At 37.7% G+C, this 27,670-nt stretch overlaps 1 protein-coding gene across 1 annotated transcript in view; it reads right to left on the reverse strand.

Moving 5' to 3' along the window:
- tnfaip1 (tumor necrosis factor, alpha-induced protein 1 (endothelial)) overlaps positions 1 to 24,563 on the reverse strand; it is a 36,388-nt gene extending 11,825 nt beyond the window's left edge. Inside the window, exons 1-3 of the mRNA XM_039757097.1 lie at positions 24,438 to 24,563; positions 22,238 to 22,593; positions 21,728 to 21,897 (exon numbers count right to left, since the gene is read on the reverse strand). Coding sequence (XP_039613031.1) covers positions 21,728 to 21,897; positions 22,238 to 22,481 — 414 coding nt within the window. The 5' untranslated portion in view covers positions 22,482 to 22,593; positions 24,438 to 24,563. The remainder of the gene's footprint in view (positions 1 to 21,727; positions 21,898 to 22,237; positions 22,594 to 24,437) is intronic.
- Between the last annotated feature and the right edge of the window lie 3,107 nt (positions 24,564 to 27,670).

Raw genomic sequence — 27,670 nt, forward strand, 5'->3', positions numbered from 1 at the left:
AAGTAGCTTTACTTGCTGTTTCTCTAATTGCACAGGACAACTTCTTCAATTCCTTTTTCTCAGTTTATTACTCAATGCTGTATAACATAAAAACTAATATTCCAATTGTCTCTTGCTCTCTTGTAAAACAAGCCTGGACCTGCTGCTCTTTGCTTATACTGCAGGAAGTTTGCTTAAAAAAAAAATCATGCTGGCTCAACTGCTGTAATACACCGCAGAATTAGAAAGAAGCACTACAATAATAAAAGCTCAGTAAAATAGGGGCTAAAAAGATTGTTAAAGTGAATCACTGATTGAGTACTTTTTAGTGAAACTTGACTGATTTTGATTGCCGGTTGATCGATCAGGCAAATCACCGATCGCCCCAGATATCATAATGACATATATTGTCTGGTCTCTTCTTCTTTCGGCTGCTCCCATTAGGGGCTGCCACAGCGGATCATTTTTTTCCATATCTTCCTGTCCTCTGCTTCTTGCTCTGTTACACCCACCACCTTCATGTCCTCCCTCACCACATCCATAAACCTTCTCTTAGGTACTTCTCTTACCTGGCAGCTCCATCCTTATAATCCTTTTCCCACTATACCCAGCATCTCTTCTCTGCACATGTCCAAACCAATGCAATCTCGCCTCTCTGACTTTGCCTTACAACCGTCCAACCTGAGAAGACTCTCTTAATATATTTATTTTTTAAATTAACATGTGTATGGTTTAAAATAAAAATTTAAAATTAAATATTAATTTTTAACAAAAATGTAATAAATTAAATGTATGCAATTATAAATTCTCAGAATCGTACTTGATTTATTTTTAATCTATACAACATGTAGTTAACTGTATACATTTAATTACGTAATGTTTGTTTTTTGTGGGCAATAGGCATTTCAGCAAATATTGAAACACATTTCCTTTTCATATCACACTGATCAATTGCTCAATCAACAGGATTTTGCATGAAGTTGTTTTGCATAGTCAAATATAAAAATAAAAATGATATACTCCCTAATATGATAAAAATGATATACTCCTTAATAACGGTTTCCCATATGCATGAAACTGACAAGAGTGATTGTGCTCAAAATACAATAGCAGCAGAGGTTAAGATTCAGTTATACTAGACTTCAACTGGCCTTTGTGCTCTGTGTCATGCTCCCACAACCATTATGTCATTAATATACTGCCTAAGGAATGCATGTCTAGAAACAGAAGACTGCAGTTTAGACAAGCAGCAAGGGAGGGGGGTCAGGGGGGAATAAGCCCAAACCTTTTACTGAGATTCTAGATTGTTCCTATGTATAGACTGAGTGTAATTGTATTGATCTTTAAAGCACCGCAGCCATCAACTAGCATTTTAGTTGCCACTATGCACAGATTTTGTTTGTCCTGGAGATAAGCGCATTATTAGTAGAGGCAAATTTATCTTTTAAAAAATAAAATGCATGAAGCAAAATGTTTTTTTTTTACCCCTGGTACAGCAAATATTGCATTCAGATATTGCATTCAGTTTTGCTTGTGTCTAATTTATAAAGTAAATAATGATCTTAGTCTTGGAAAATGTTCAGGCCAAGAAAAATCTAATATGAGCAGAAAATTCTGAACGCCTCCCAATTGTATTTTTTTTTTTATTAAAGCTGACAATGAGCCAACTACCATGGAATGCTGTTGCCATGTCAACCAGTCAGGGTCCACTTTTCACCAATGACTACACAAGTCGCACCACTGGGAGGAGATGAAAAAAAAACTGTCACACACTAAGAGCTTGGAGGTTAAGCGACTTGATACAGTAAAATAGAGAAAAATAAATCAATATATAAATGACAGTAAATAAGGATATCAACTGATGCATTTCCTCTTAGAAAGGCTACGTTATTAAAACTTTCAAGTGATCACAAAAAAGGCTGTGACTCTATATTTGGGTTTTAATATTGAGAACTGTGATAAAAAAAAAAAATATAACAATAAGTGTTGTCACTGTAATCACATTTTTGGGAAGGCTGGTTGAAGTTAGTCAAAATGTGTTTATATATTTCATATTTATACTAATATAATACAGTTACATATCACAGAACACTTTTAGGTACTTTCGCATATAATGCACAAAGCACCTATTGTGAAAGCCTCTGTCTGTCTTTCTGTCTCTCAGCATAAAACTACTCTGCCCACTCTGTGCCCACTGTGGACCAATTTTGTTAAGATGTGACACTTACTCCTCAAAGAAATTTGTCAAGACAGTTCAATGTTCATTCAGATATAATGAACAGATTTCACTGTACAAAGTTTTAAAATTAAAAAACCTCCCATTAAAAAATATTGGTGAGTTTGCAAACTCATACATCTTAAAACAGAGAAACATTCTGCGCTACTTCAACAATGAATTAATGTACTGTTTTAATTTTACTTTTGAGAGCAGCTATTTGAATTTAGACATTTTCCTCTTTTACTTGTCTAACAATCAGTTGGATGCCCAATGCAAGCGAGTCAGATGCTGGATAGGATGTGGGCGAAAACAGCTCACACAGCAGCACCCTTCTCCAGCTGCTTTTGGCAAGTTGACTAACAGGGTACAAAAAAAAGTCAGGGTATAAAAAAGTCACTTCTATGGAATTTAATGGAAGGGAAAAGCAATTATGTAAGCATATACAAGAATGAATTGATAGAACAATATGATCAGCAGACTATTATAAAGAACCTGGGATTTGGTCTCGTCCGATGCGAGAGATGGATGTCTGAAGTGGAGCTCCGCTAGCAGCGGTGTTATTTTTCATATTATTTGCTTATTATCCTGAGATATCCTGTATTTATTCAACCCGAGAGGGACTGCTACAGTATATGTAAGCACATATAAACATGGCCAACAAGAAGGGGGGTCCGAAAGAATCGAAAACTAAAGCTACACCCAAGCTAAGATCAGCAAGCCCTAGTTTAAGATACGGCCTTTCAGAGACAGATCTGGATCAGATGGGCGAAAGTACAGACTCCTCTGGACCACAGTCCACTACATTGTCGCCGGCTGACAGCGAAAAGGGGAGCGAAGGTACGATCGTGAGTGCAGATCTCTAAAGCTCGCCTATCGGAGAAGATCACCTGAAACTGGAAAAGGCCTTGACAGTACAGTACAGTAGAGTCTGCTGCTTCATCTACGGTACAAGAAAGCACAATTGAATTGTCTAAACTGCAGGTGATGCTCGCTGAGCTCATGTAAGATATAAAGAAAAGCGAGATGGCTAATGAGAAAGCAAAGATAAAGGCAAATGAAAAAATGAGACAGGAGGTGAGACAGGAGTTGAAACAGGCAAATGAATGGCTGCAACAGGAATTCCAACAGGCAAACAAAACACAGCAGCTGGAATTGCAACAGGCAAATGAAAGGCTGCAACAAGAGATGCAACTTGAGCTGCGACAGGTGCTGGGTAAAATTGAAGAGTGCATTCAGGAAAACTCGGTAAAACTGAGCACGCTTACTGATCAATTGGAGGATCTCAAGGAGACATTCACAACTCGGATTGAAATTGCAGAGAATTTAGCTGCCAGTGCCAAGGAAAAAGCAGTAAATGTCAGCTCCAAATGCAAAAAACTCGGAGACAGACTGGCTGCTTTGGAACATGGAAGCAGAAGGTATAATGCCAGAATTGAAGGTCTGCCTGAGAATCGAGAAAGTTCAAACCCTGTGAAATTCGCAGCTGAACTTTTTTTTTTAAAATAATCAGGGACGACTTTAAAGCAGAATCTGAGATAGCAGCGGCTTACCACAGTTGGACCCAGACCCAGATCTTTTATAATTCATTTTGAAAGATCATCATTTAAGCTAGAGGTGATGGCACTCCTTAGAAACAAGGAAGATATTATATATGAAAATAACCACATTCATATCTTCCCTGACTTCTCTCCAGCAACAGCTACTAAACACGCAGCCTTCTACAACATTAAACAGCGGTTACAGCAAGCCAGCGTCAAATACAGCCTCTTGTATCCGGCAAAACTGAAAGTGGAATGGCAGGGTCATTTCTATGTCTTTGCTAGCAAGGAAGAAGCAGAAAAGGAATTAAGAAAGCTGATCCCGGGACTATTTTGATACATAATACTTATTATTTCATCTCTACCCTAAACAAGACTGTTCAATATCATACCCTTGGTTTATTGTTATTGCTATTACTGCACTAGTTGTTGTTATGCTTATTCTGGACACATTTTAACACCATCCCGGGTTTATTATCTGGGTGTATCATCTTAATGCACTAAAATTGCTGAAGACTATATATATATTTTAAGTGCAAAATTCTTTTTTTTTTTTAAGACTATATTGGTAATAGATATCTCTATCTTTTAACCCTAAAACGCCGCTGCATGGGGGCTTGTTTTGCTTTGGACATGCTCTGTCTCTGGGTATGTGTGTGAAGTGGGCCTTAGCCTCACTTGGGGAGGCAAAATGGGAGGAGAGAGAGAAAGAGAGCAGGCTTTATCTATACCTAATCTATCCTCTTAATCTTTATAATTATAACTACCAACGTAATAAAAGCTGCATGGCAACAACTCTAGGGGAAATAGGAAATTAAGACCAAAACTGTCTCACTTCCAGTTAAGACTATAAAATGACATCAAAAACTCAGAATCAGTGTCTCCATGATGGGACAGTTAACTTCGTAAGCTGGAATGTTAAAGGCCTGAATCACGAATTAAAGAGAAAGAAAGTACTTCTCACCTAACAGGTCTAAATGCTAAAATAGTATTTTTACAGGAGACCCACTTACTAAGCAAGGATCAGTTCCGGCTGCAAAAAGACTGGACTGGCCAAATGTTCCATTCTAGTTTTACAAAGAAAACTAGAGGGGTGGGAATTCTCATACATAGAACAGTACCATTTGTAGCATCAGATGTAGTATTGGATCCTGAAGGGAGATATGTAATGGTCATGGGAGACTTATCTAACTGTAAAATGATTTTGATAAATGTTTATGCACCTAATGTTGATGATAAGGAATTTATACAAAATTTATTTGCATCCATTCCCAATCTGAACACTCATAAAGTTATAATGGCTGGGGACTTTAATTGTGTTCTAAATCCACTTTTAGATAGGACTTCCTCCACAGGGGGAACGGCATCTAACACTGCAAAGATAATTACAAAGTTTATAACTGATCACAACTTATCAGATCCCTGGAGGTTTTTAAACCCAAATTCAAAAACATATTCTTTCTACTCACCAGTACATCATTGCTACTCAAGGACTGATTACTTCTTTATAGACAATAACTTCTTGCCTAAGATTAAATCTTGATGCTTTTGTTATTTCGGACCATGCACCTATGATCTTGGAGCTGAAATTACTAAGCCCCATACACTCACCCGCAGATGGCGCTCAACCGCTTCTATTAGCTGAGAGAATTGTACTGAATTTATATCCAAACAAATCAAATTCTTTCTAGAGACAAATACATCCCCGAGATCTCTGCAGGAATACTCTGGGAAACTCTTAAGGCCTTCTTAAGAGGACAGATTATCTCATATCTTTCCCACAGAAATAAATCCGAAGCCAAGAAAGTAGCAGAGATAAAAGCGAAATTACTAAAATAGATGAAGAACATGCCAGACTACCAAGCGAGACTCTACATAGGAGGAGGCAGGCTCTACATTCAGAATTAAACCTCTTGACAACTAAAGAAACTGAACAACTAATTTACAAATCCAGACATCATTATATGAACATGGAGAGAAGCTAATAAGCTCAACAAATTCACAAGCAAGAAGTGCGCATAGCGCAATCTCGGTAATCACTAACACGAACGGAGATAAAATCGTCAAACACAAAAATATAATGCACACTTTCAGAGACTACTATAAATCCCTATATACTACTGAGTTTAAAGAAGACAATACACAATCTAATGCATTTCTGGATACATTACAGATACCACAAATAGACGCTTTTAGTGTGGAGGAACTTGATAAACCTCTGGCATTATCAGAATTACTAGATGCTATAAAGTCACTCCAAGGTGGAAAGCAGCAGGCCCTGATGGCTACCCTGCAGAGTTTTACAAGAAATTCTCCGCTCAGCTAGCTCCCTCCTATTAGCAACATTTACAGAAGCCAGAGATAACCAATCTCTTCCACAAACCTTTAAGCAAGCACTAATCACTGTTTTCCAAAACAAAATAAGGACTTATTACAATGTGCATCATACAGACCAATTTCACTTCTGAATAACGACGTTAAAATACTCTCTAAAATCATAGCTAGAAGGATGGAGAAAGTGCTCCCTCGTAATATCACAAGACCAAACTGGATTTATTAGGGGCCGACACTTATCTTCAAATCTTCGACGCCTGTTTAATGTAATATACTCACCAACTAAATCAAACACCCCAGAAATATTATTATCATTGGATGCAGAAAAAGCATTCGACATGATTGAATGGAAATACCTTTTTACTACATTGGAGAAGTTTGGGTTTGGCCCGAACATTTGTGCATGGATTAAATTACTGTATACTAACCCAGAAGCTTCAGTTTGCATCAACAACATTTGCTCAGACTACTTTAGACTAGAGCGTGGCACTAGACAAGGATGCCCTTGTCACCACTGCTGTTTGCATTGCCATTGAACCACTGGCAATACATTGTCGAAATACTGATCAGATAAAGGGGATTAGCAGAGAAGGACTGGAACAGAAAATCTCATTATATGCAGATGACATGGTACTGTATATATCGGACCCAGAAAATTCTGTGCCTGCAGTCTTAGCAGCACTCACAGAATTTCAAAAGATCTCTGGTCTCAGAATTAATCTGAATAAAAGTGTACTCTTTCCAGTGAATTCTCAAGCATATAATATTAGATTAGACACCCTACCTTTTATCATTGCAGAACAGTTTAAATACCTAGGGTAAACATCACAAGTAAACATAAAGCTCTTATCAACAAAATTTCGCGTCTGCATGGAAAAAATTAAACAAGACTTTCATAGATGGTCAACCCTTCATCTCACACTAGCTGGAAGAATTAACACTGTTAAGATGAATATTCTTCCTAAGCTCCTTTTTATTTCAAAACATCCAATATACATTAATAAATCATTCTTTAAGCAATTAGTTTCAACAATAACCTCATTTATTTGGAATTCAAAACATCCACGCATCAAAAGAGCGACCCTACAAAGACAAAAGGCAGAAGGCGGCATGGCTCTACCTAACTTCCAGTTTTATTACTGGGCAGCAAATATACAGGCGATAAGAACCTGGACACAAATAGAAGAACATACACAGGCTTGGACCGCAATAGAAGTAAAATCCTGCAGTACTTCTTTGTATTCCTTGCTCTGTGCTCCAATAAACACACGTTATCGGCAATACACTAATAACCCAATTGTGCTCCACTCACTTAGAATCTGGAACCAATGTAGAAAGCATTTTAAGACGGAGAAGCTTCTATCTGTGGCACCTCTGCAAGAGAACCACCTCTTTCAACCTTCACAAACATATGCAGTTTTAATATCTGGAAAAATTTGGAATTAACTTGCTTAGAGATCTTTATATAGACAACGTCTTTGCATCCTATGAACAATTACATTCCAAATTTAACATTCCAGCTACACATTTCTTTCACTATCTTCAAATCAGGAACTTTGTTAAACAGAACCTTCCAGATTTTCCTCATCTTGCACCCTCATCCATGCTGGAAAAAATATTGCTCAATCTCAAGGACTCCATCTCTACAATATATAAAATCATTTTACAATCCCTCCCTTTTAAAGATCCAAGAGGACACTGGGAAAAGATCTCTCAATTAATATATCAGAAAAGGAGTGTAAAGTAGCAATGCAGAGAATTCACTCGAGCTCCATATGCGCAAAGCATACAATTATACAACTTAAAATTATATATCGAGCACATCTGTCTCGACTAAAACTCTCCAAAATTATTTCCAGGGTGTGATCCAACCTACGAACGTTGCAACCAAGTCCCAGCCTCACTGGGTCACATGTTCTGGGCCTGCACCAAATTAACATTATTCTGGACAAAAATTTTTAATTACCTCTCAGACAGCCTTGGACTCACAATCCCTCCTAACCCATTAACAGCTGTGTTTGGGGTTCTTCCAGAGGGGGTTAAAGTGGAGAAAGACAAACAAATTGTGATTGCATTCACTACACTCTTGGCACGCAGACTTATTCTGATAAACTGGAAGAACCCAAACTCTCCTCTTTAAGTCAGTGGGAAACGATGTGTTATATTATTTGAAATTGGAAAAATCAAATACTCAGTTAGAGGATCTGTACAGACTTTTTCAAAACATGGCAGGATCTAATCAGTAATATTTTAAAATAAGCTCATAAAGCACAGAGAATTTATTAATTTAGGTATGTTTACAAGCCTTAAATTTTACGCTTGGCTTGCTCTCTCTCTCAGGGTGGGGATCGATCTGTTCTTAACTCAATTTTTCTTTTTGTAAAACTTGATTGCTTTGTATGGATTGCAATAAAATTAATAAAAAGGAAAAAAAAATAAATAAAGAACCGACATTACCAACCTGTAGCTAAATGATGTTTGAACTAATTAATAACATGAGAAAGGCACCTCTGCCTTAAGTGACATAGATAAAGGATGGATTTAAAAATGGACAATGACATCAAGAGTTGGGAATCTTAAGTGACTTAAGCTCTCAATCTCTGGTGCCCAGCCCATGATCATTCAGTTCCAAATATACACATTGTGTATCATTCACAGTCCCATTATACAATAAATCAGTTCCTTTCTAAGTTCTTATTTATTTATATAATTTTAACAAATTACTGTTTTAACTAATATTAATAGCTAAATATTCAACTTGTTTCAGCTAATTTTCTCATTTCATAGGTTAATACTGATGCTGATTTTATGCTAATATTGGTCATCCTGTATTAGATTGATAGATACTTTATTAATCTGAAGGGGAAATTCACATACTCCAGCAGCATCATACTAATAAAAACCAATATTAAAGAATGATAAAAATGCAGGTATAACAGACAATAACTTTATATAATGTTAACGTTTAACCCCCCCTCACCGGGAGGAATTGAAGAGTCACATAGTGTGGGGGAGGAACGATCTCCTCAGTCTGTCAGTGGAGCAGGACAATCACAGCAGTCTGTCGCTGAAGCTGCTCCTCTGTCTGGAGATGATACTGTTTAGTGGATGCAGTGGATTCTTCATGATTGACTGGAGCCTGGTCAGTGCCCGTCGCTCTGCCAAAGATGTCAAATTGTCCAGCTCCGTGCCTACAATAGAGCCTGCCTTCTTCACCAGTTTGTCCAGGTGTGAGGCGTCACTCTTCTTTATGCTGTCTCCCCAGCACACCACCGCGTAGAAGAGGGCTCCCGCCACAACCGTCTGATAGAACATCTGCAGCATCTTATTGCAGATGTTGAAGGATGCCAGTCTTGTAAGGAAGTATAGTCAGCTCTGTCCTCTCTTGCACAGAGCCATCAGTATTGGGAGTCCAGTCCAGTTTATCATCCAGCTGCACTCCCAGGTATTTATAAGTCTGCACCCTCTGCACAGAGTCACCTCTGATGATCACAGGGTTCATGAGTGGACTGGTCCTCCTAAAGTCCACCACCAGCTCCTTGGTTTTGCTGGTGTTCAGTTGTAGGTGGTTTGAGTCGCACAATTTAACAAAGTCCTTGATTAGGTTCCTATACTCCTCCTCCTGCCCACGATAGCAGTGTTGTCAGCGAACTTTTGCACGTGGCAGGACTCCAAGTTGTATTGGAAGTACGATGTATATAGGCTGAAGAGGACCAGAGAAAGTACAGTCCTCTGCGGCGCTCCTGTGTTGCTGACCACAATGTCAGAACTGCAGTTCCTGAGACACACATACTGAGGTCTGTCTATAAGAGAGTCCATGACTCTCCACCAAGTATGAATCTACTCCCATCTCTGTCAGCTTGTTCCTAAGGAGCAGAGGTTGGATGGTGTTGTAGGTGCTAGAGACGTCCAGAAACATAATTCTTACAGCACCACTGCCTCTGTCCATGTGGGAGAGGGATCAGTGTAACATATAGATGATGGCATCCTCCGCTCCCACCTTCTCCTGGTATGCGAACTACAGAGGGTCTATTAATATATATATTTTTCAATTTCTAATTACAGTATTGGATACTAGTCTTATTGGGTATACTTTCAAAAATGTTATGCTTAACAAAATTGAACCACAGTTAATCACAAAGCCTCCAATACTAACAAACATTAATAAATGCCATTTTTACATCATTTGAATTGCAATCTGTTGTGTTTAAAAGCTATTGAGTCACCACAAGATTATTTGTGCTCTGGTTTTTAACTCCAGTGTAAAATGTTGTTAAAAAGCAAATATTTAATGTAGTGTATTATTAACATACCAGTAACGGCGCACTGCGCGATAACGTACTGTGAATACACTTGACTTGAGCATTCATAGTTTTCCTACTCTTTCTCTGCATGTTTAGCATTCGTTTGCTCAGAGGTTGATGCGCTTGTTGCTTCCTGAGCAGCTCTTCTTTTCTCCACCCTAGCGACCCTCTTCTTCTCTTCTTCTGTTGGCATCTTTTCAGGTTAAAACTAATTAAGTCAGTGTTTGTATTTCAATTACTTAGTACGTTTTCTTTAATTTTTCACTTAAGTTAACACTTAAGTCTTCACTCTTCCTCAAGAATGATTTAAGATATGAAGAGGTAGGGGAAGAGACAGTAAAGGTGGTAGGGATGAGAACAGCACCTGTACACATGCGCAGCACGGCCGCCCTGCTGGCCGCTGCTGAGAGTTGATTCTACAATAAAATAAAATAAAAATAAAAAGAGGAATAACCTTGGAGATCAGTCATCACCCAGAAAGCGGAAAGTAGACACCACATAGTATATGTGTACCAAATTTCAGGTCAATAGGTCAAACAGTTTGCGAGTTACAGGTGATTTAAAATCCTAGACAGACAAACGAACAGCCACAGTAGCGTATTATATATAAAGATGTAATTGCATGCTGTTATCAGTATTACTTTTGAATACAACTCATTGTTACAGAACTATTTCATAAACAAAAATGTACTAAATGACTCGTGGATGAAGTAAATAAAAAATATGAAATGCTCTTTCATATCAATTAACTGAGTCGCTGAACAAACATGCCATGCATACATTGTCTAACTTCCTCATACAAAGGGTGAATCATAATTTCAGGGATAAATATGACACTTCTCTGCAGCGGAATACTTTATCTATAAAAAGTAACAGAGACAGCATCTTATACAACAAAGTTCAAGTCTGATTCAGGTAGATACAACCCCAACTCAGAAAAAAAAGGTCAGACAGCACGCAAAGCAGGAATTTCAAAATTCACTTTAACTTGTAATCCACCACAAACACTACAAAGACAAGACATTTGATGTTTAGTTTAGTCCATAAACTAGGGGGCCTTGCCCCCTGTTCGTTTTGCTCACCACAACCCCCGCCTCCCCCACCCCCCGTGCTACGCGCCAGCCACTTCACGTCTCTGCCGTTCATGTATGTGGATTTCACTTTCAAAAAACAACAAATACGGATACGCCACTTCATTGGAAAGAAACACTACTTTTCCCTGATGGCAACATGAATTAGATCTACAAGTCTCGACTTATAAAGTTTAAATCCCTTTTTCATCTCTTTTTGTTGCTCCGTTATTTCACTGAGTAATAATTTCCATTTGTTTGTGCTAATGCAATCTTTACTATCATTTTTTTTTTGAGACTTTCGAATTTTATTACTTAAGTACTAATCTCTAACCTAATGTGCATGTTTATCGCACCAACATTTTTGAACCTCTTTAAGACGTTCTACTTTGTCATCTACTCTTTGTCTTTTATTTCCAGCCCCGGGCATGGTTAAATCTCTTGGCACAATGTCTCATCCTGTGGGACATGAAATTATCTCTCTGAAAAAGTCTTGTCTCGTCCCAGGCTAAAAAGTCTAGTCTCATCCCAAGATTTTTTTATATAGTAAGAGAGATATACATCCATTCTCATCATTGATGAACAGCAAAACATTCCAAAAAATGTAGGATGGAGCGATTTAGAGCCAATAATGGAGTTGAAAAAGTAAATAATGACATGAATAGAAACAGATGATGTTCAACAGGAGCCTCAAGAATAAAAATGGCTTACTCCCGGAAACATACATTCAGTCCCTTGCAAAAATATTGGAACAGCAAGGCCAATGCATTTGTTTTTGCTGTGCACTGAAGACATTTGTGATTAAAGATTAAAAGAAGAGTTTCAGCTTTTATTCTCTGGTATTTACATCTAGATATGTTAAACAACATAGAACATTTTGTATCAAACCACCCAGTTTTTCAAGTGAGCAAAAGTATTGAAACAGAATGTTTTCAACTAAAATCAAAAATACTTAATACTTGATTGCATATCCCTTGCCCACAATATCTGCATCAAGCCTATGACCCATAGACTCCACCAGATTTCTTGTTTCTTCATTAGTTATGCCTTTTGACAGCATCTTTTAGTTGTTGTCTGTTTTATGGGGTTTCTTCTTTCAGTCTTCTCTTCAGGTGGTGAAATATACAGTATGTTCAATTGGGTTAAGGTCTGGTGATTAACTGGGCCAGTCCAAAATCTTCAATTTTTTGTCCTGTTGAAGTCCTTTGTTGAGGTGGATGTAAAACTTTGTTCCAGAACTGTTGTGACTCATCCCTTGTGCTTTTTAGCAAATTCCAGCCTAGCTTCTCCAAGTCTCCTGGGAACACTGGACTGTGATATTTCCACTCCTGTTCTTTGGACATTGTTCATGATGTCAGACTGTTGTTTTGGGTTTTTTCTTTACCACTCTCACCATTTGTCTGTCATCAGTTGTTGTTGTTTCCTTTGGGCGACCGGTTTGATGCCTTTTGCTCATTACACCAGTGGTATCCTTTTTCAGGACATTCCAAATTGTGGTACTGGCTATGCCCAATGTTTTGGAAATACCTCTGATGGATTTCCTCCCTTTCCTAAACTTCAGAATGGTAGACTTTTCTCCCATAGACAGCACTCTGGTCTTCATTTTGGTCTACCTTTCTTAAATACAAATGCAGTCTCCACAGGTGAAAGTCAAAGCTTAAACTGCGAGAACATATCCAGTGCTACTTAATGAATAAAAAAATCAATCTTGTATGACAAACCTGGTTAAAAATACTGGGAACAATACAAAACTGTATGTTTTGATAAACAATATAGAACATAGCACATTTTGTAACATATCTAGATGTAAATACCAGGGAATAAAAGCTAAAACTCTAATCTCTCTTCTCATATTCATCTTTTGATGAAAGTCTTCAGTGCACAGCAAAAATAAATCAATTGGCCTTGTTGTCCCAATACATTTGGAAGGAACTGCAAGCCATTTTTTTTTTAAAACACAAAAGTCAGAATTTATAAATCATTAACTTGGCATGGAAAGCTTTTTTGGTGTTGGCATTTTAGCGACCTGACATTGAAGTGGAGAAAATCTTGTTTCATTGTGCATTTCAACGACATGTCAGTGACATTCTGACGTCTAAATTCAGTTGTTCTAAACCTGTAATTGAACAAGGATCAACATACAACCCGAGGACAGCTCTAGGACATCTAAATCTGCCTATACGTCAGTCATTATAACAAAAAAGGGCACAAATACTATTAATAATGGAAAAACATGTCTCCAAGTTAAGCACTTTCTTATTTTAAGAATTGGAAAATTTCCGTGCAACATTCAGGTGTGACATTATTAAATGATTTGAAAGAAGTTTGGGGAAACAAAACAAGTCTGCTATGCCCTTCCATAAATAGTTCCTTTGTGTAACTAGACTAGTTCCACCCATCAATGATGTTCATGCCCAGGTATCTGTAGCAGTGCACCACCTCCACCCCCTAAATAGTGACTGGGCCTAGAGGCTCTCTGGTGTAGCAAAAGTCAAAAAACAGTTCCTTGGTTTTGCTGAGGCTGAGCAGCAGACATTTGTCTTTGCATCAAGTAACAAAGATCACTACCTGATTTCTGTACATTATATCATTCCCTTTGTAAATACATTCCATTGGTGCAGAATGACCCAAGAACTTCCACAAGCAACATGACCTTGTTTAAGTGTACAGGGTAACAGAAAAGGAGATGGGACTGTTCCTTGTCCTGCTCCAGTGTGCTTACATCCACATCACTGACACAGTACTTAAGCCTCACAAACTGAGGTGTGCCCAACAGATAGTTCATTATCCAGGGCACCATAGATTTAACCACCTGAGTATCTCCAACCTTAGCCTTTAACAGTGATGGTTGGATGGTAAAAAATGTATAAAAATATTTATAAAATGTAGGAAAACAATTGAATATCCAGAGGCTGACAAATAATGATGGGCAGCAAAGAGACCTGGGTTTGTTTCCCATGTCCTCCCTGCATGGAGTTTGCATTTTCTCCCTGTGTCTGCGTGGGTTTCCTCCCACAGTCCACCAAAGACATGCAGGTGTGGTGCATTGGTGATCCAAAATTGTCCCTAGTGTGTGCTTGGTGTGTGTGTGTGTGTGTGTGCCCTGCGGTGAGCTGGTGCCCTGCCCGGGATTTGTTCCTGCCTTGCACCCTTTGCTGGCTGGGATTGACTCCAGCAGACCCCTGTGACCCTGTGTTAGAATATAGTGGGTTGGATAATGACTGACTGACAAATAAATGTTTGCAGCCTTCTAGTTATTCATGTTTTCCAGGACAGACCATGCAGGATGAAGGAAGAAAAACATGCATGCATTTTAAAGCAAACAAAATAATTTCATCCATCCATCCATTTTCCAACCCGCTGAATCCGAACACCGGGTCACGGGGGTCTGCTGGAGCCAATCCCAGCCAACACAGGGCACAAGGCAGGATTAACAGAGAAATCAAACTATAATCATTACTCCACCAAAGTCTGTTGAATTCTCTTTTTTTAATCACTTCCTCGTGCATACCTACACTTTTTTTTATATAATTAAAGTTATGTCATTACCACACTGTTGGTTTGACTTCACTGTCTTCTGCCAGGTTACCTAATCATTTCCAAAAAAAAGCCAGCACTGACATGTAAAAATGCATGTTCCAACACTCCAGAAAACTTTTCTATATTTTCCAAAATATAATACCCAATCAGACAGTCGGGATCTTCTGATACATGCATTCTTACTCTTCCAAAACCTGTTTAAACAACTTCTGGCAAGCGCTCATTAGCTTTGTGGCTTTTGTTCTCAGGAATGTTCACCTTAAATCTATTTGAATACTTTTCTTTGCATTCAAACCTAGACTAAAATGTCCACCTGATCCGAGAGCATTTGCAGTTTATGATTTTTGGTTCAATTACATCATGCTTTTCACAAACTAATACAGACTGTATCTTATCAATGGTTGAGTTATATCTTTTATCTAAAAACATGATTGAAAGGTTCCATTACCACCCCTGAAATATGACATAATAATGTGTTCCAAGATATAAACATAATTTCAATAAAGAAGTCTCTCAAGGTCCCAATTCCAAGCAGCTTTCACATGTTAAATACTTTGTAAGTTAAGGATGGTTAAAATAAACAATTTTCATGTACATATACAATGGACAGTAGATTTTCAGATTTAACACATACAGTATTCTACGCTGGTATCATATTCTGAACAAGTGATGACACATCCAATTCCAACTTAACAGACTGTAATTGCTTCCAGCAGGTGTACTGAGTAAGGGATATGAAGAAGAAAAGTTCAATAGGACATCCCTTTTATGCTTACCTCCTAAAATCTCACAATATGTATATTATTTACAACTAAATAGTAAAACTGAAGTTAGGTAATGGCATGACACCCAATCACTCCACTCCCACCACCATGCTGCATTTGAAATGAATATACTGTAGATACAATTTTGTCTACATTTTTTAAATAAGTATTTGTTAACATAGATACCATGATGAAGACTTTGAAACTCTAGAAGGATTTTCATTTTGACAATATTCATTTTCTTGATGTTAGAGATCTTTATAGTCACATATATTGCGACAACATATTGAAATTCTTGTGCCACTGTTGTGGTGGTGGTGATGATGATGTACAAATAAATACAGTAAATACATAAAAAAGCAGAAGATAAGTAAATGCAGCAAATAAAGAGTAAATAAAAAAAATGTAACTACAGTATAATTAAACATAAACAGTACAGAAGCAGGTAAGATCAGGTTTGCACAATGCCAGTTCAGTGACCTTATGGCCTGGGGGAAGTTGCTGTTCCTGAAGCAGGTAAAACAAGAAGCGAGGCTCCAGTAGCGCTTTCCAGAAGGCAAAAATGAAATCAGGAGAGGAGCTGAGTGGCTATCATCAGAGAAGATGGATCTGGTTAAGTAAATGGTATGAAGCAGTAGAACGCCAATTACTCCAATTACTTTAGAAGCTGTATGGACAGCCCTTTGGAAGAGTTTTTGATCCTGGCAAGTCAGGTAACCAAACCACACCATCTGGTTGAGATGTTTTCCAAAGTGAAGTGGTTGAAAACTACCAGTGTTTTGGTTCCCAACCCAATGCTCTTTAGCCTCCTCAGGTAAAAGAGCCTTTTTGGAGTATGCAAGTAGTGCTGACAGACAACAAAAGGCATTTGGCAATCTGGACACCCGGAAACCTAAAGCTGCTAACTGTCTTGACAGAGGTGCTGTTAATGTGGAGCATGACTGCTCTTGTTCCATCTGAAGTCAACACTGACCTCCTATGGGCGGTCTGTTGACATTCAAGGAGACATGGTGGTTATGGCACCATACAGTCAGGTATTTTACCTCCCTCCTGTAGGTAGACTCATCTCTGTTCCAGATAAGAACTTTCACTGAAGTGTTGTAAACAAACTTGTTGATGTTGTTGCCCTCATGCTTTGCTACACAGTTATAGGTGAATAAACACCAATGTTGGTGAATTTTCCCAGCTAATATAAGGTGAAAAGATGACCATCTATTGACACCTTGTTTATTACTTTCCATCAGGCTGCCAAAACTAGTTCTTAAATTTTATCCAAATAGAGATTCCTAAATATTTGAACTGTGGTGAGATACTTAATAAAAACTAATCAAACTGACAAAGAGTTCTAAGTGAAAGATTATTGAATGGGAATAATAGATTCTTAATCAAATTAATCTTAAACCAAGAAATTCTGTAAAATTTCTGCAATATATCTAAATACATGGCAGTGATATAATATAAACCACAGATTGCACAGGGGTTAATGCTGATGTCTCACAGGTTTTGGAGACTGGGTTGTAATCCCAGTCAAGTTTTCATGTATAGCCAACAGCATGTGCACGCACAGATATTATTCATGATGTTACACATTCTCCCCGTGTCTGTGTGGGCTCTACTCTATCACCTCCCTGATTTGCCTTCCACATTTCTAAAGATATACAATCTAGGTTCATTAGTGATTCTGAGTTTTCTCCAGTATTTGGGTGTACACATGATTGGACTGGCACCATTTCCTTCATTCCTTGCAACCAGTGCATCTGGGATAGGTTCTGGCCCAAAAGCATCCGTGAATTTGATTAAGCAAGTTTAAGAACATGTTATATTACCTCAGTTAACGAATCCACTGAGAAGAAAACTGCTTTACAATGAAGTCAACATAAAACACACTGTGGTGCAAAAACAAGTACAAGTTCCAGGAGAACACTGTCAAAGTCAAGACTGTAAAATACCTCCTTATACGGTATGATTGTGGTCTGCCATCACATTATTTATTATACACAAATGCCTAGATATTTCACATGTACTGTAGATATTTTAATATCTTTTACAAAGTATCAAATATAAAATTAAAAAAAATGAAAATTTAAAGCAATATTTGTAGCTAAAATACAAAATATAAAGTGGGTAGAAATGGGAGAAAATATAGTGTTTTAAACCGATGAAAAGATGGTTTTGGTATAATTGAATATAACTAAGAGACCAATAAATGTATAATTGCAGGAACTGTTTTTTTAATGCTAGAAAAGCTACCTGCCAACTGGGAAATCACTGTTTTTTGCTGGCACAAATTGCTATAAAGCTACAGATCTAAACATATTGTAATCTTAAGTGTTGATTAACCTTTGTTAATACAAAATCACAAATGGAGCCAGTAAACAGTGTGGAAGAGATGACGCCGATAAAAGGACACTACTCTGTAAGATGGAGGCATGTCTCCTCTGCTAAAATCTGTTGGCTTGGGTGTGTATCCAGCAGAGCATCTCCTTAAGGATCCTGGCTTGGACTGGCTCATAGAGTTGGGTAAAGTCAATATAAGTAAATGTTGCCTCTGATGCCTTCCCAGGCTTTATCGATGGGGTTGATGCAATGAACGATATTAAAATGGTTCTTCCAGCACTCTTTCAGGGTCAAAGGCCATTGAAACACCTGGCGAATAGTCCTTTGGTATACAGCTTCTTAAAATTTGAGATAACCTGCTGGTCAATGGACTGCAGAAGAAGAGTTGTGTTGTTTGGGGAACACAACCTTAATAAAGTCATACTCCTCTACCATATCACCAACCAAATTTGGAGGGTGTGCCGGTGCATTGTCTATCAGAAGAAGGCATTTTTCAGGCAGATTATTCTCTTCAAGATATCCCATAATGCTTCATGGCGGGAGCGAAAGTCTTGTGCATCCATTCCAAAAACAACGTCCTTGTGATCCAACCTTTCGTGTTTGCCCTCCACATCATGGGCAGTCTGGCTTTGTTTACATTGTGCTGCTTGAAAGCATGAGATTTCCCAAATTGGTAAACGACTAGCGGCTTGATTTTTACATCGCCACTAGCGATAGCACACAGCAAAACAGTTAACCTCTCCTTCATTGGTTTATGGCCGGGCATAGCCTTCTCTTTCGGGGCAATGTAGGTCCTCTTCGGCATCCTCTTCCAGAACAATCCGGTCTCGTCGCAGTTGAACACTTGTTGCAGGATGTAGCCTTTGTCATCCACGAATTTTGTGAAATTTTTCACAAATTCTTTTGCAGCTTCAGCGTTGGAACTAGCAGCCTCTCCATGACTTACCGCACTATGAATGCCACTTCTCTTGCGAAACTTTTCAAACCATCCTCTACTGGCTTTAAATTCCTCACCTTCGCCACTCGTAGAAGGATAGTTTTGCAGCAAATCGCCATGAATCTTCCTGGCTTTCTCGCATAACATCGTCTCGTTTACACTATCCCCTGCAAGTTGCTTCTCGTTCAACCACACTAGCAACAGTTTTTCCACCTCTTCCAGCACTTCAGGCCTCTGCTTGGTTAACACTTTAACTTATTTTGCAACATCAGCTGCTTTAATGGTCTCTTTCTGCTTTAGAATAGTCAAAATCGTAGATTTTGACTTCTTGTACTCGGCGGCAAGATCAGTAACACGAACGCCATGCTCTTACTTTTCAATAATTTCTTTCTTTAATTCGATTTCAATTTTCTTCGAACCTTTCTTCTCACCAACACTACCATTCTTCACTTGCTTAGACGTCATGGTTAATTGCAGAATTAATGCAAAATCACACGAAATAGAGCCCAAAGAGTTCACAGCGAATGCACGCACGTCTGACGAGAACAATGTACAGGGAGAGACTGAACATGTGTGGAAATCATCGGCGCGTACGAACCAGAAGGGAAACTGGCTTGTTTGTCACCCAAGTGTGTGGTCGTGAACAGATGCAAAAATTTGGCAAACTTTTTGGTCGTAACCCGATTTGTACGTGTTCCAAGACGTTCGTGACCCAAGGTTCCACTGTACTGTATTGTATTACTGTGTACAGTTCTCTTTTCAGCCCTTAAAGAAATCGAAAAAAATAGACTTGCTTTTCTCTCTTTCTTGAACAACCCCGATTGGTACCAAGTAATATATTGTCTCAATAATTTTCAAACTTAAGAAGAAGGTGTAATGCATACTTTTGGAACAAATAAAATATTCATAAAAATGTATGAAGACTGCTGTAGGTAAGTGAGGTTTTTTCAATTTCCAGTTTTTTTCTTAATGTTGTCTCTCAAAACTGTAGTGAAGAATTTACTGAGATTTCCATACTCTACTCCCTCTAGAAGCCTAAAGAGTCTTACATTTTTAGCCTAGCTTTGTTTTATACATCAGCTAACATTTCATGCAGCACATTATATTTGGCTTCTGGAACAGTAACCCTATTGATTGTTACAGACACCATCTGTTCTGAGATATTAAAATGCATTATGCATTTTACATTTTTTGCTGGGGAATGGTTACATTCATTTTGTAATCCATCATGGTCATTTTACACTTGGTTTGCATAAAGAAGCTAGTAAATAGCCTACATACCAATCCTTGTCTAATCAAATCTCTCAAACATTTAACTTCTAAATATCCTCAGTACTGCTGCACTCATACAGCTCTGGAGTGTGCAGTACCCACTTTAACACTGAGCTGAAAGAAGCCCTGGAGGAGTCCTTTTTGATGAGCAAGCGGCCAGTTAGCTAGTGTGATCTGTTCTGCTGCTATATAACACTGAGCAGGCGAGTGTCTGCAACCATATCCTTTATCTCTACTACTATTTAAAACAGGGCACAATGCAGATGCTCTCTTTTATTTTCTCTGTAACACAGGAATCCCCACCAAAGATAAACACAGAACAGCCTGATAAAGATAATACCTTACATAACATACCAGTGACTGTGTGCAGTTCTAGGCATCACACTACAACAAAGACATCAGCATTAGAAGCTATGCCAAGGAGAGAATTTTAAGTACAGACTAATAAATTAGATTAGTCTTTAACAGAAGAGTAGGCTGTGTGGGGTCTTCAAAATTCTCACCACGATAAAGATGATCTAGCAAAATGACATACTCAAGGACACCAGTGGAACTTAAGAGGAATATGTTTAAGACTGACGCCCAAATTTTTATCACAGCAACTCTGAGATTCTGGAAAAAACTAACAATTACATGGCTAAAGCAGAAACCCTGATGACTTTTAAAAGCAATCTGAATTAAGACAACTTAGCTATTAGTTACTAAATGAGGTTGATGGACTGAATGATATCCTCTCATCTGTCAAACTTCTCATGTTCTTAAAAGTTAAGAAAATAAAAGTAAAATACTATTGTTAGAAGAGAAAGTGGCTCAAGCATCAATGGCTATATATGGAAAAAGGAAATTCAAGCATTCTTGAAAAACATTAAACCGAGTTACCCTTGATTATTTAGAAAACTTCCTAATGGAAACTTTTTGCCACTTCACCTTAAACTAGAGATTCAAAACTCTGAGAAAGCTCTCTGGACAACTTGTTCATAGCTTGAAGCAATCCGTAAAACGTCACCCAATCATGAGGTTTTAAAATAGTTTGAATTTGACTAAAGTAAATAATGTTCATTCAAACTTAGAAAGAATATTATAATCATCAAAGTAGATAGATAGATAGATAGATAGATACTTTATTAATTCCAAGGGGAAATTCACAAGTATGTCTTGTAATAAGTACTGTATTTGAAGTTTAACGAAATTTCGTCAACGTTCCAACTATACTTTCCAACAGAGTTTGTATTTCAATATATGCAACATTAGATTTACCATATAAAGGGCATAAAATTAGAAATTTAGACTCAGGCTTGCCTATAAATGCAAACTATAATTAATTAAATTCTTTAATATTCTCTTCATAAATTTTAGGAGGTCTGAAAAATATTAAATGATAAATAGTCAAGCTTGCTTTATAGGTTAAATTTAGAAAACAAGTATTTAAAGTACCTGCAAAGCTGTTTGACAGATGTCAACTAAACCCTGGATGAGATAATACTTGGCCTCCGCCATTAGCTCTTGAATTTCCTGACGGCTGTTTGGCAGTACAATAGAAGCATCCCGCAGGTAATTTAAAATAGTTCCAAAATGTTTTCCACATCGATCAATTAGGACCCAGCCTGCAAAAAGTATAGTAAAACAAAACTTAATAGAAGAAAAAATAAAAAAAAAACTCTAAATCACATGCAAGGATATCTTGGTTTAACTAAAATACTTCTTACTGAGATTTTCATCTGCTGTTGCTCATGTAGCCTGGCAAAAAGTAACAGAACAGCTTTAAGATGGTTTCAGCCAGAGAGCTCATTGTGAGACAATAAGAACAGCAATAATGTTCAGTTTCCCTGATCAGTTGGCTCCTTATTTACTTAAACTAGCATTTAAAGATACCTTATGGTAGATGTTCTAAATTGATCTTCAGACAAATACTGAAAAGTTCAAAGCATCTAAAGTTGTACACACCTTCTTTATCAGTCAAAACTTCCATTCGTCCGCTGAACATGGCTTTCAACATGGTATCCTGTCGGGTCAACACCTGCACAGTAGCGAAGTATAGTGAGCCCCCAACATTTAGACGAACATACTTGTTGCCAAGTCTTCCAATGCTACTTCCACTGTAACTGCAGGTCCTTGGCTTGTTGTTTATGGCTGGAGATGAGGGTGCACCGGAGGAGTGAAACTGGGCCAGACACGTTTCCCCAGACATATTCCTCTGTAGATAAATGATGACCCTGCAGACAGTAGGCTTCACCTCACCCGCCGTGGTGGCTACTAATGGAACTACAGCCTGAGATTCTTGCTGTTATGTGTTGGCATAACTGAAAGTAAACAGGAAAAAGTGAGGTTTAAAATGACAGCAATGAACATACAGAAGGCAAATGACAACTTTCAAACGGCCACATGGATAAACAGATTAGATTGTCTTCAATTTACTATATGTATAAACGGACAAGAGGTGTAAAAATAAAACTCAATTTTTCCAAAGATTACAATTTACACAATTGCAATCGAAGCACTCGGAAAAATTATGTTAATTTTCTTCTAAATGTTATTATTATGTGACATGCTGCCATAAACATTCTATCTAGCTCAAATAAAATCATTTTGTATATTTTTTAACATGCAATTAATTGTGAGGATTCTGATGGTTTTGCATACATTAAGTTGAAGAAAATAATAAATGAATTAGCAGATGTCAAAAGGGAATGAAAAATAAAACAGTACTGCTATGAAAACAGATTTTTTTTTTTGCTTGCTGGAAAACCAGGGATATGCGTCACCAAAGGAAAAGAGAGAGGAGACTGTTGGGTTTTCAACGGAAGCTAATACTCTTTGGGGACATTCCTATCACCTTACTCAGTGGGGCATAGCTGGTCATTTCACGGGATAGCACTATTGTTCCTAATCACTTTTAAACATGAAACACTGGAAAAAAAAAGATTTCAGCAGCATTATGAAAAATTAAAATAAAAAAATAAAACAAACACAGAGGCTTTAAGTCCAGTAACCTGTGACTGTCAAGTTTTCCAAACATATAAACCAGTATAGCCAGAAATCAAGACCACTCAGTAAGAAAAAGGTCAAATTAAAATCGCCTTTTTGGAAATACATTGTTTTAGGATAATATATTCACTTACCCATTTTTAATAATACAAAAGGGGTTTTAGGCTTGAGCCAATCTCTACAATAACTTTTTTTCTGTTACACCCACTATATAAAATGTCCACTTTGTTCCAACTTAAAAACTAAGTCTGTATCTCGCTCACATAGAAAAAGGTGGGTTTACATTAGATTAGAATTGATACATTTTATTAATCCCATGGGAAATTTAGATGCATACAGCAACAGAACAATAAAAAACAAGGATACGTATTCACAGGACAAATAATACAGTCAATTTATCAATCGACCGAAATAAATAAACGCATAAATATTTTGTAGATAGTTCAAAACTTACCTAACGAGTGCCCCGGGAGGAAGAATTGTCTGATAGGATAGCAGTGGGCAGAAAAGACCCCAAGAGGAGCCTCTTAGCACATTCGAATTTCAAAGCCACCGTGAATTTGATCGCAGTCTTTTTTTAATTTTGAACTAATTTATAAAGGACGCGTTGCACGCTTGCCGCAGTTTCGAAAATCATAATAGGAGAAATTGTATAATGGAATGACACTATCGTCTTTCACAAAATCAGCCCAAGCCCAGTATCTATCATGTACATAAAGCGGCCTTGGGTCAAAATAACGTGGTAATATATACCAACGAGTTATTTCTTTGTTTTTAATAAAGATCGTATTAACAAAAACCAGCAAGACAGTTGTGGCGAGACCAAACTAAACTCTCTCAATGAGTGCAACATGGATTTCCAGATGCCTGTTAGCCAAACGGCACATACCAAACTGAAATCAGAACCAGCGAAACGGTTTATTTTATCATCATATTATTTCATACTACTGGTTTTAACGAGGCGATTGTAAACTATAAAGACCATGGGAGAAGCGCAGAAAATTAAAATAGTTGAAGAGTGTAATTCGTTTACCGTTCACAAACAAAGCGGTATGTCCCATCATTGAGGACAAACTTAGTTGATCTGTTTTTAAACAAAATTTCCGTTTCCATGAGAAGTCCCGCGTTACCCGGCCAAAATTCATAATAATATACTCACCATCTGCTTCAACAAAAAAGCACTGGACACACTAACAGAGAATGGTCTATACTCCCCATAATGGAGCGTAATAAACACTGCTGCAGCCACAGCCCGACAACGAGTGTACTCGTAACTCAGGTTTTGTAGTTTCATGTTTCAGTGTGAGTAGGCAGTTTGCGAGGTCTCCAAACTACAATTCCCGGCAACCCTCACTCTCGCAGCAACTACGAGATAGCTGCACAACACAACAGGTTAGGCGCATGAGCCCTCCAGTATTGCAAGGAAGTTAAAGAAGCTTGCAGAGAAAACCTGAATGCAAAATAAGAGACAGAGGTAACGTACTTTAGTGAGCAAAACTTAGTCTTTTCTGCCTTGCTACAATTTAATTCGTACAATGTGCATGTAAATGCTAATGTTCCTTTCTGTGATCTTGCAGAAAATTCACACACGTCTAAAACTTGGCAAGAAGCTTGTCATCAGCTATTATATATAGATTCCCATAGACATAGCTCATATTGTTAGCATATATAACCTTTAAAAACCTTGTTTAAAATAGATCTGACGAACCACTTAACGAATACGAAATTAAAATTTGAGAGAATTTAAGAGAATGAATAAAACTGGCTGTTTATATAACCCAGGGCAGAGTAATAACTATGAGATCTTTATTAAATTAATCAAATATATATACCTTTAATATTTTTACAGATTTCAGACATATACTGTTTAAAGTCGCCAAAAATATCCTTCAAAACCGCAGTATTTACGAGAAAGTTTAGTAAGCTTTTGTTCCAATAACAGGACAGAAAAGTTTTACATGTACATCCTCTGAGCACAAGTGGAACTTGCCTCCTGAAGAGAAAAAAAGACCACCTCGGTCAAGCCTGATATTGGGTTTTGGGGACAATGGGGGACAGCTTTTCTACAGGAACGCCAACCCTGTGCAAAGAATCTCTTTACACTAACTACAATGACTATGCATGTTGTGTGAAACACAGCCTTGGATACAAAAGCCATATAATTCTAACAAAAGCTTCAAAATACAGCTGTACTGTTCAGGACTATTTCAAAGAGATTTACTTACTCCTTACCTAATCTTTTTCAATATGTGACAATATTCCATCATTACCTTTTATGTTACATAAAGTTTTCCTTATGGTTCAGTAATGGAACCAATTTTATTTTGGTATATTTCCATTAAAGTTTATCACATAGACATATCCATCAATTCATTTTATGAACTATCTTACTCTGACATCGTTAAATAGAATCATATAACCCCATGTTGTGTGCAAGGCTAAAACTACAGGAGATTTCAATCACTCATGGAGTACCACTACATGTAGCTCGAGGGCCCAATGGAGTAGAATCTCTTCTAGCAGTAACAGTATTTGAACCATCCTTCCAGATACCAGTGCAGATCCTTAGCCTGAGAGCCACCACTCCATAGCTTTAAAAGACCAAGTAATTAAATCACACATGACATTATTATACATATGTTTGTCCTCAGGAAAATCATAATCTTAACAACAAATAATTACACATTTTTAGAATCATATTTGCATGTAGGAGCGGCTCAGTGGCGCAGTGGCTAGCGCTGCTGCCTCACAGTTAGGAGACCCGGGTGCACTTCCTGGGTCCTCCCTGCGTGGAGTTTGCATGTTCTCCCCGTGTCTGTATGGGTTTCCTCAGGGTACTCCGGTTTCCTCCCACAGTCTAAAGACATGCAGGTTAGGTGCATTGGTGATCCTAAATTGTCCCTAGTGTGTGCTTGGTGTGTGTGTGTGTGCGCCCTGCAGAGGGCTGGCACCCTGCCCGGGGTTTGTTTCCTGCCTTGCACCCTGTGTTGGCTGGGATTGGCTCCAGCAGACCCCCGTGACCCTGTAGTTAGGATATAGCGGGTTGGGTAATGGATGGATGGATGGATGGATATTTGCATGTATTACAATAGTAGGAAGCATAAAACAAGACCTCAATAATGCTAGAGCAAAAGAAAAAAAACAATATACCCTTCACAGAGTAAACTAACTGGGTTATCTTTTCCAGAAATACTGTTCATTCCACTAATAATGTGCACACTGCAGTAAAATTACAACATGTGTAGGTTTAAACACACATTTATAGATATATTACAACAGTTTTTATATTAGACACATGCATCATTATAGCTGCTGCACATTCATATTCAGTCCTGAATATGTGAAAAACAGCCTTGGCACCTCTTGGATTAAAGTACAACTAAGTGTTTCCAGTTACTTGGATCTACAGTATATCCAATATTCATGGCTTTGGTGTTTACATGACAGAGCGAACAGCTAAAAAAACAGTACAGTTCATCATTTGAGACAAGCACCCATCCGTACTATTGATTTATGACAACTGATTTTTGATGTATGCACATTCTATAACCTCAAGACACCACACACCCTAACAACTAATTGATCACCTCCCCTGCCATTAAGCAAGCAATATCATAGTATTTAATACTGTATATTTCTTACCCAAGGGCAATTATACTGTTAACTTGTTTGACCCTTGACCAAGACTCTTATTATTGGTATTTCCATGGCTTCTATAGCTCAGGTATTTGAATTTTCTGCTTATTACCTTTTCATTCAGGTATATGTTGCATGTTTATAGATAATATTTATTTTTTTATTTAGTAAAGTTGCATATTTATTTACATTGTCTATTACAATTTAAGTAATCAGACATACTCAAAAGATATAAGTTAAACCATATTGAAATACTCTAATTTTTCTACAGGTATGAAAAACTAAGCCTGTCATCTGATCTCCACTGCACTCCCCCACCACCAATCCTGCTTTACACTAAGGATTGTAGTACCCTAAGCACATGGTTTTGGACATCATATGCAAGTAAAGGCTAAACATTATCTGATAATAAATTGCATTGAATATTATTTTCAAATAACTGCTGCACTTATATTCCTGTTACAGTTACTACCTTGTTGGTCACTAATGATTTGGTGTGGGCATTGAGTGAATTCAGTAATGGAGGGATCTGAACATCATTAACAACCAAAACAAGCAAGCAGGTTATGGTCAAATAATATGGAAAAAAAATAGGAATAACCAATACAAACTACAAAAACAAAATGATATAAGCAGTTTTTGTGTGGTCTGACAGCAGAATTACTGTTGGAGGCAGAAATATTTTCCACAGAGCTCTCAGTTGCTGAAATGAGCTACCTGTCAACCTAACAGACTTTAGAATTTAAATCATTCTAT

The sequence above is a fragment of the Polypterus senegalus genome, chromosome 6 (assembly GCF_016835505.1).
Source record: "Polypterus senegalus isolate Bchr_013 chromosome 6, ASM1683550v1, whole genome shotgun sequence".
Lineage (NCBI taxonomy): Eukaryota > Metazoa > Chordata > Cladistia > Polypteriformes > Polypteridae > Polypterus > Polypterus senegalus.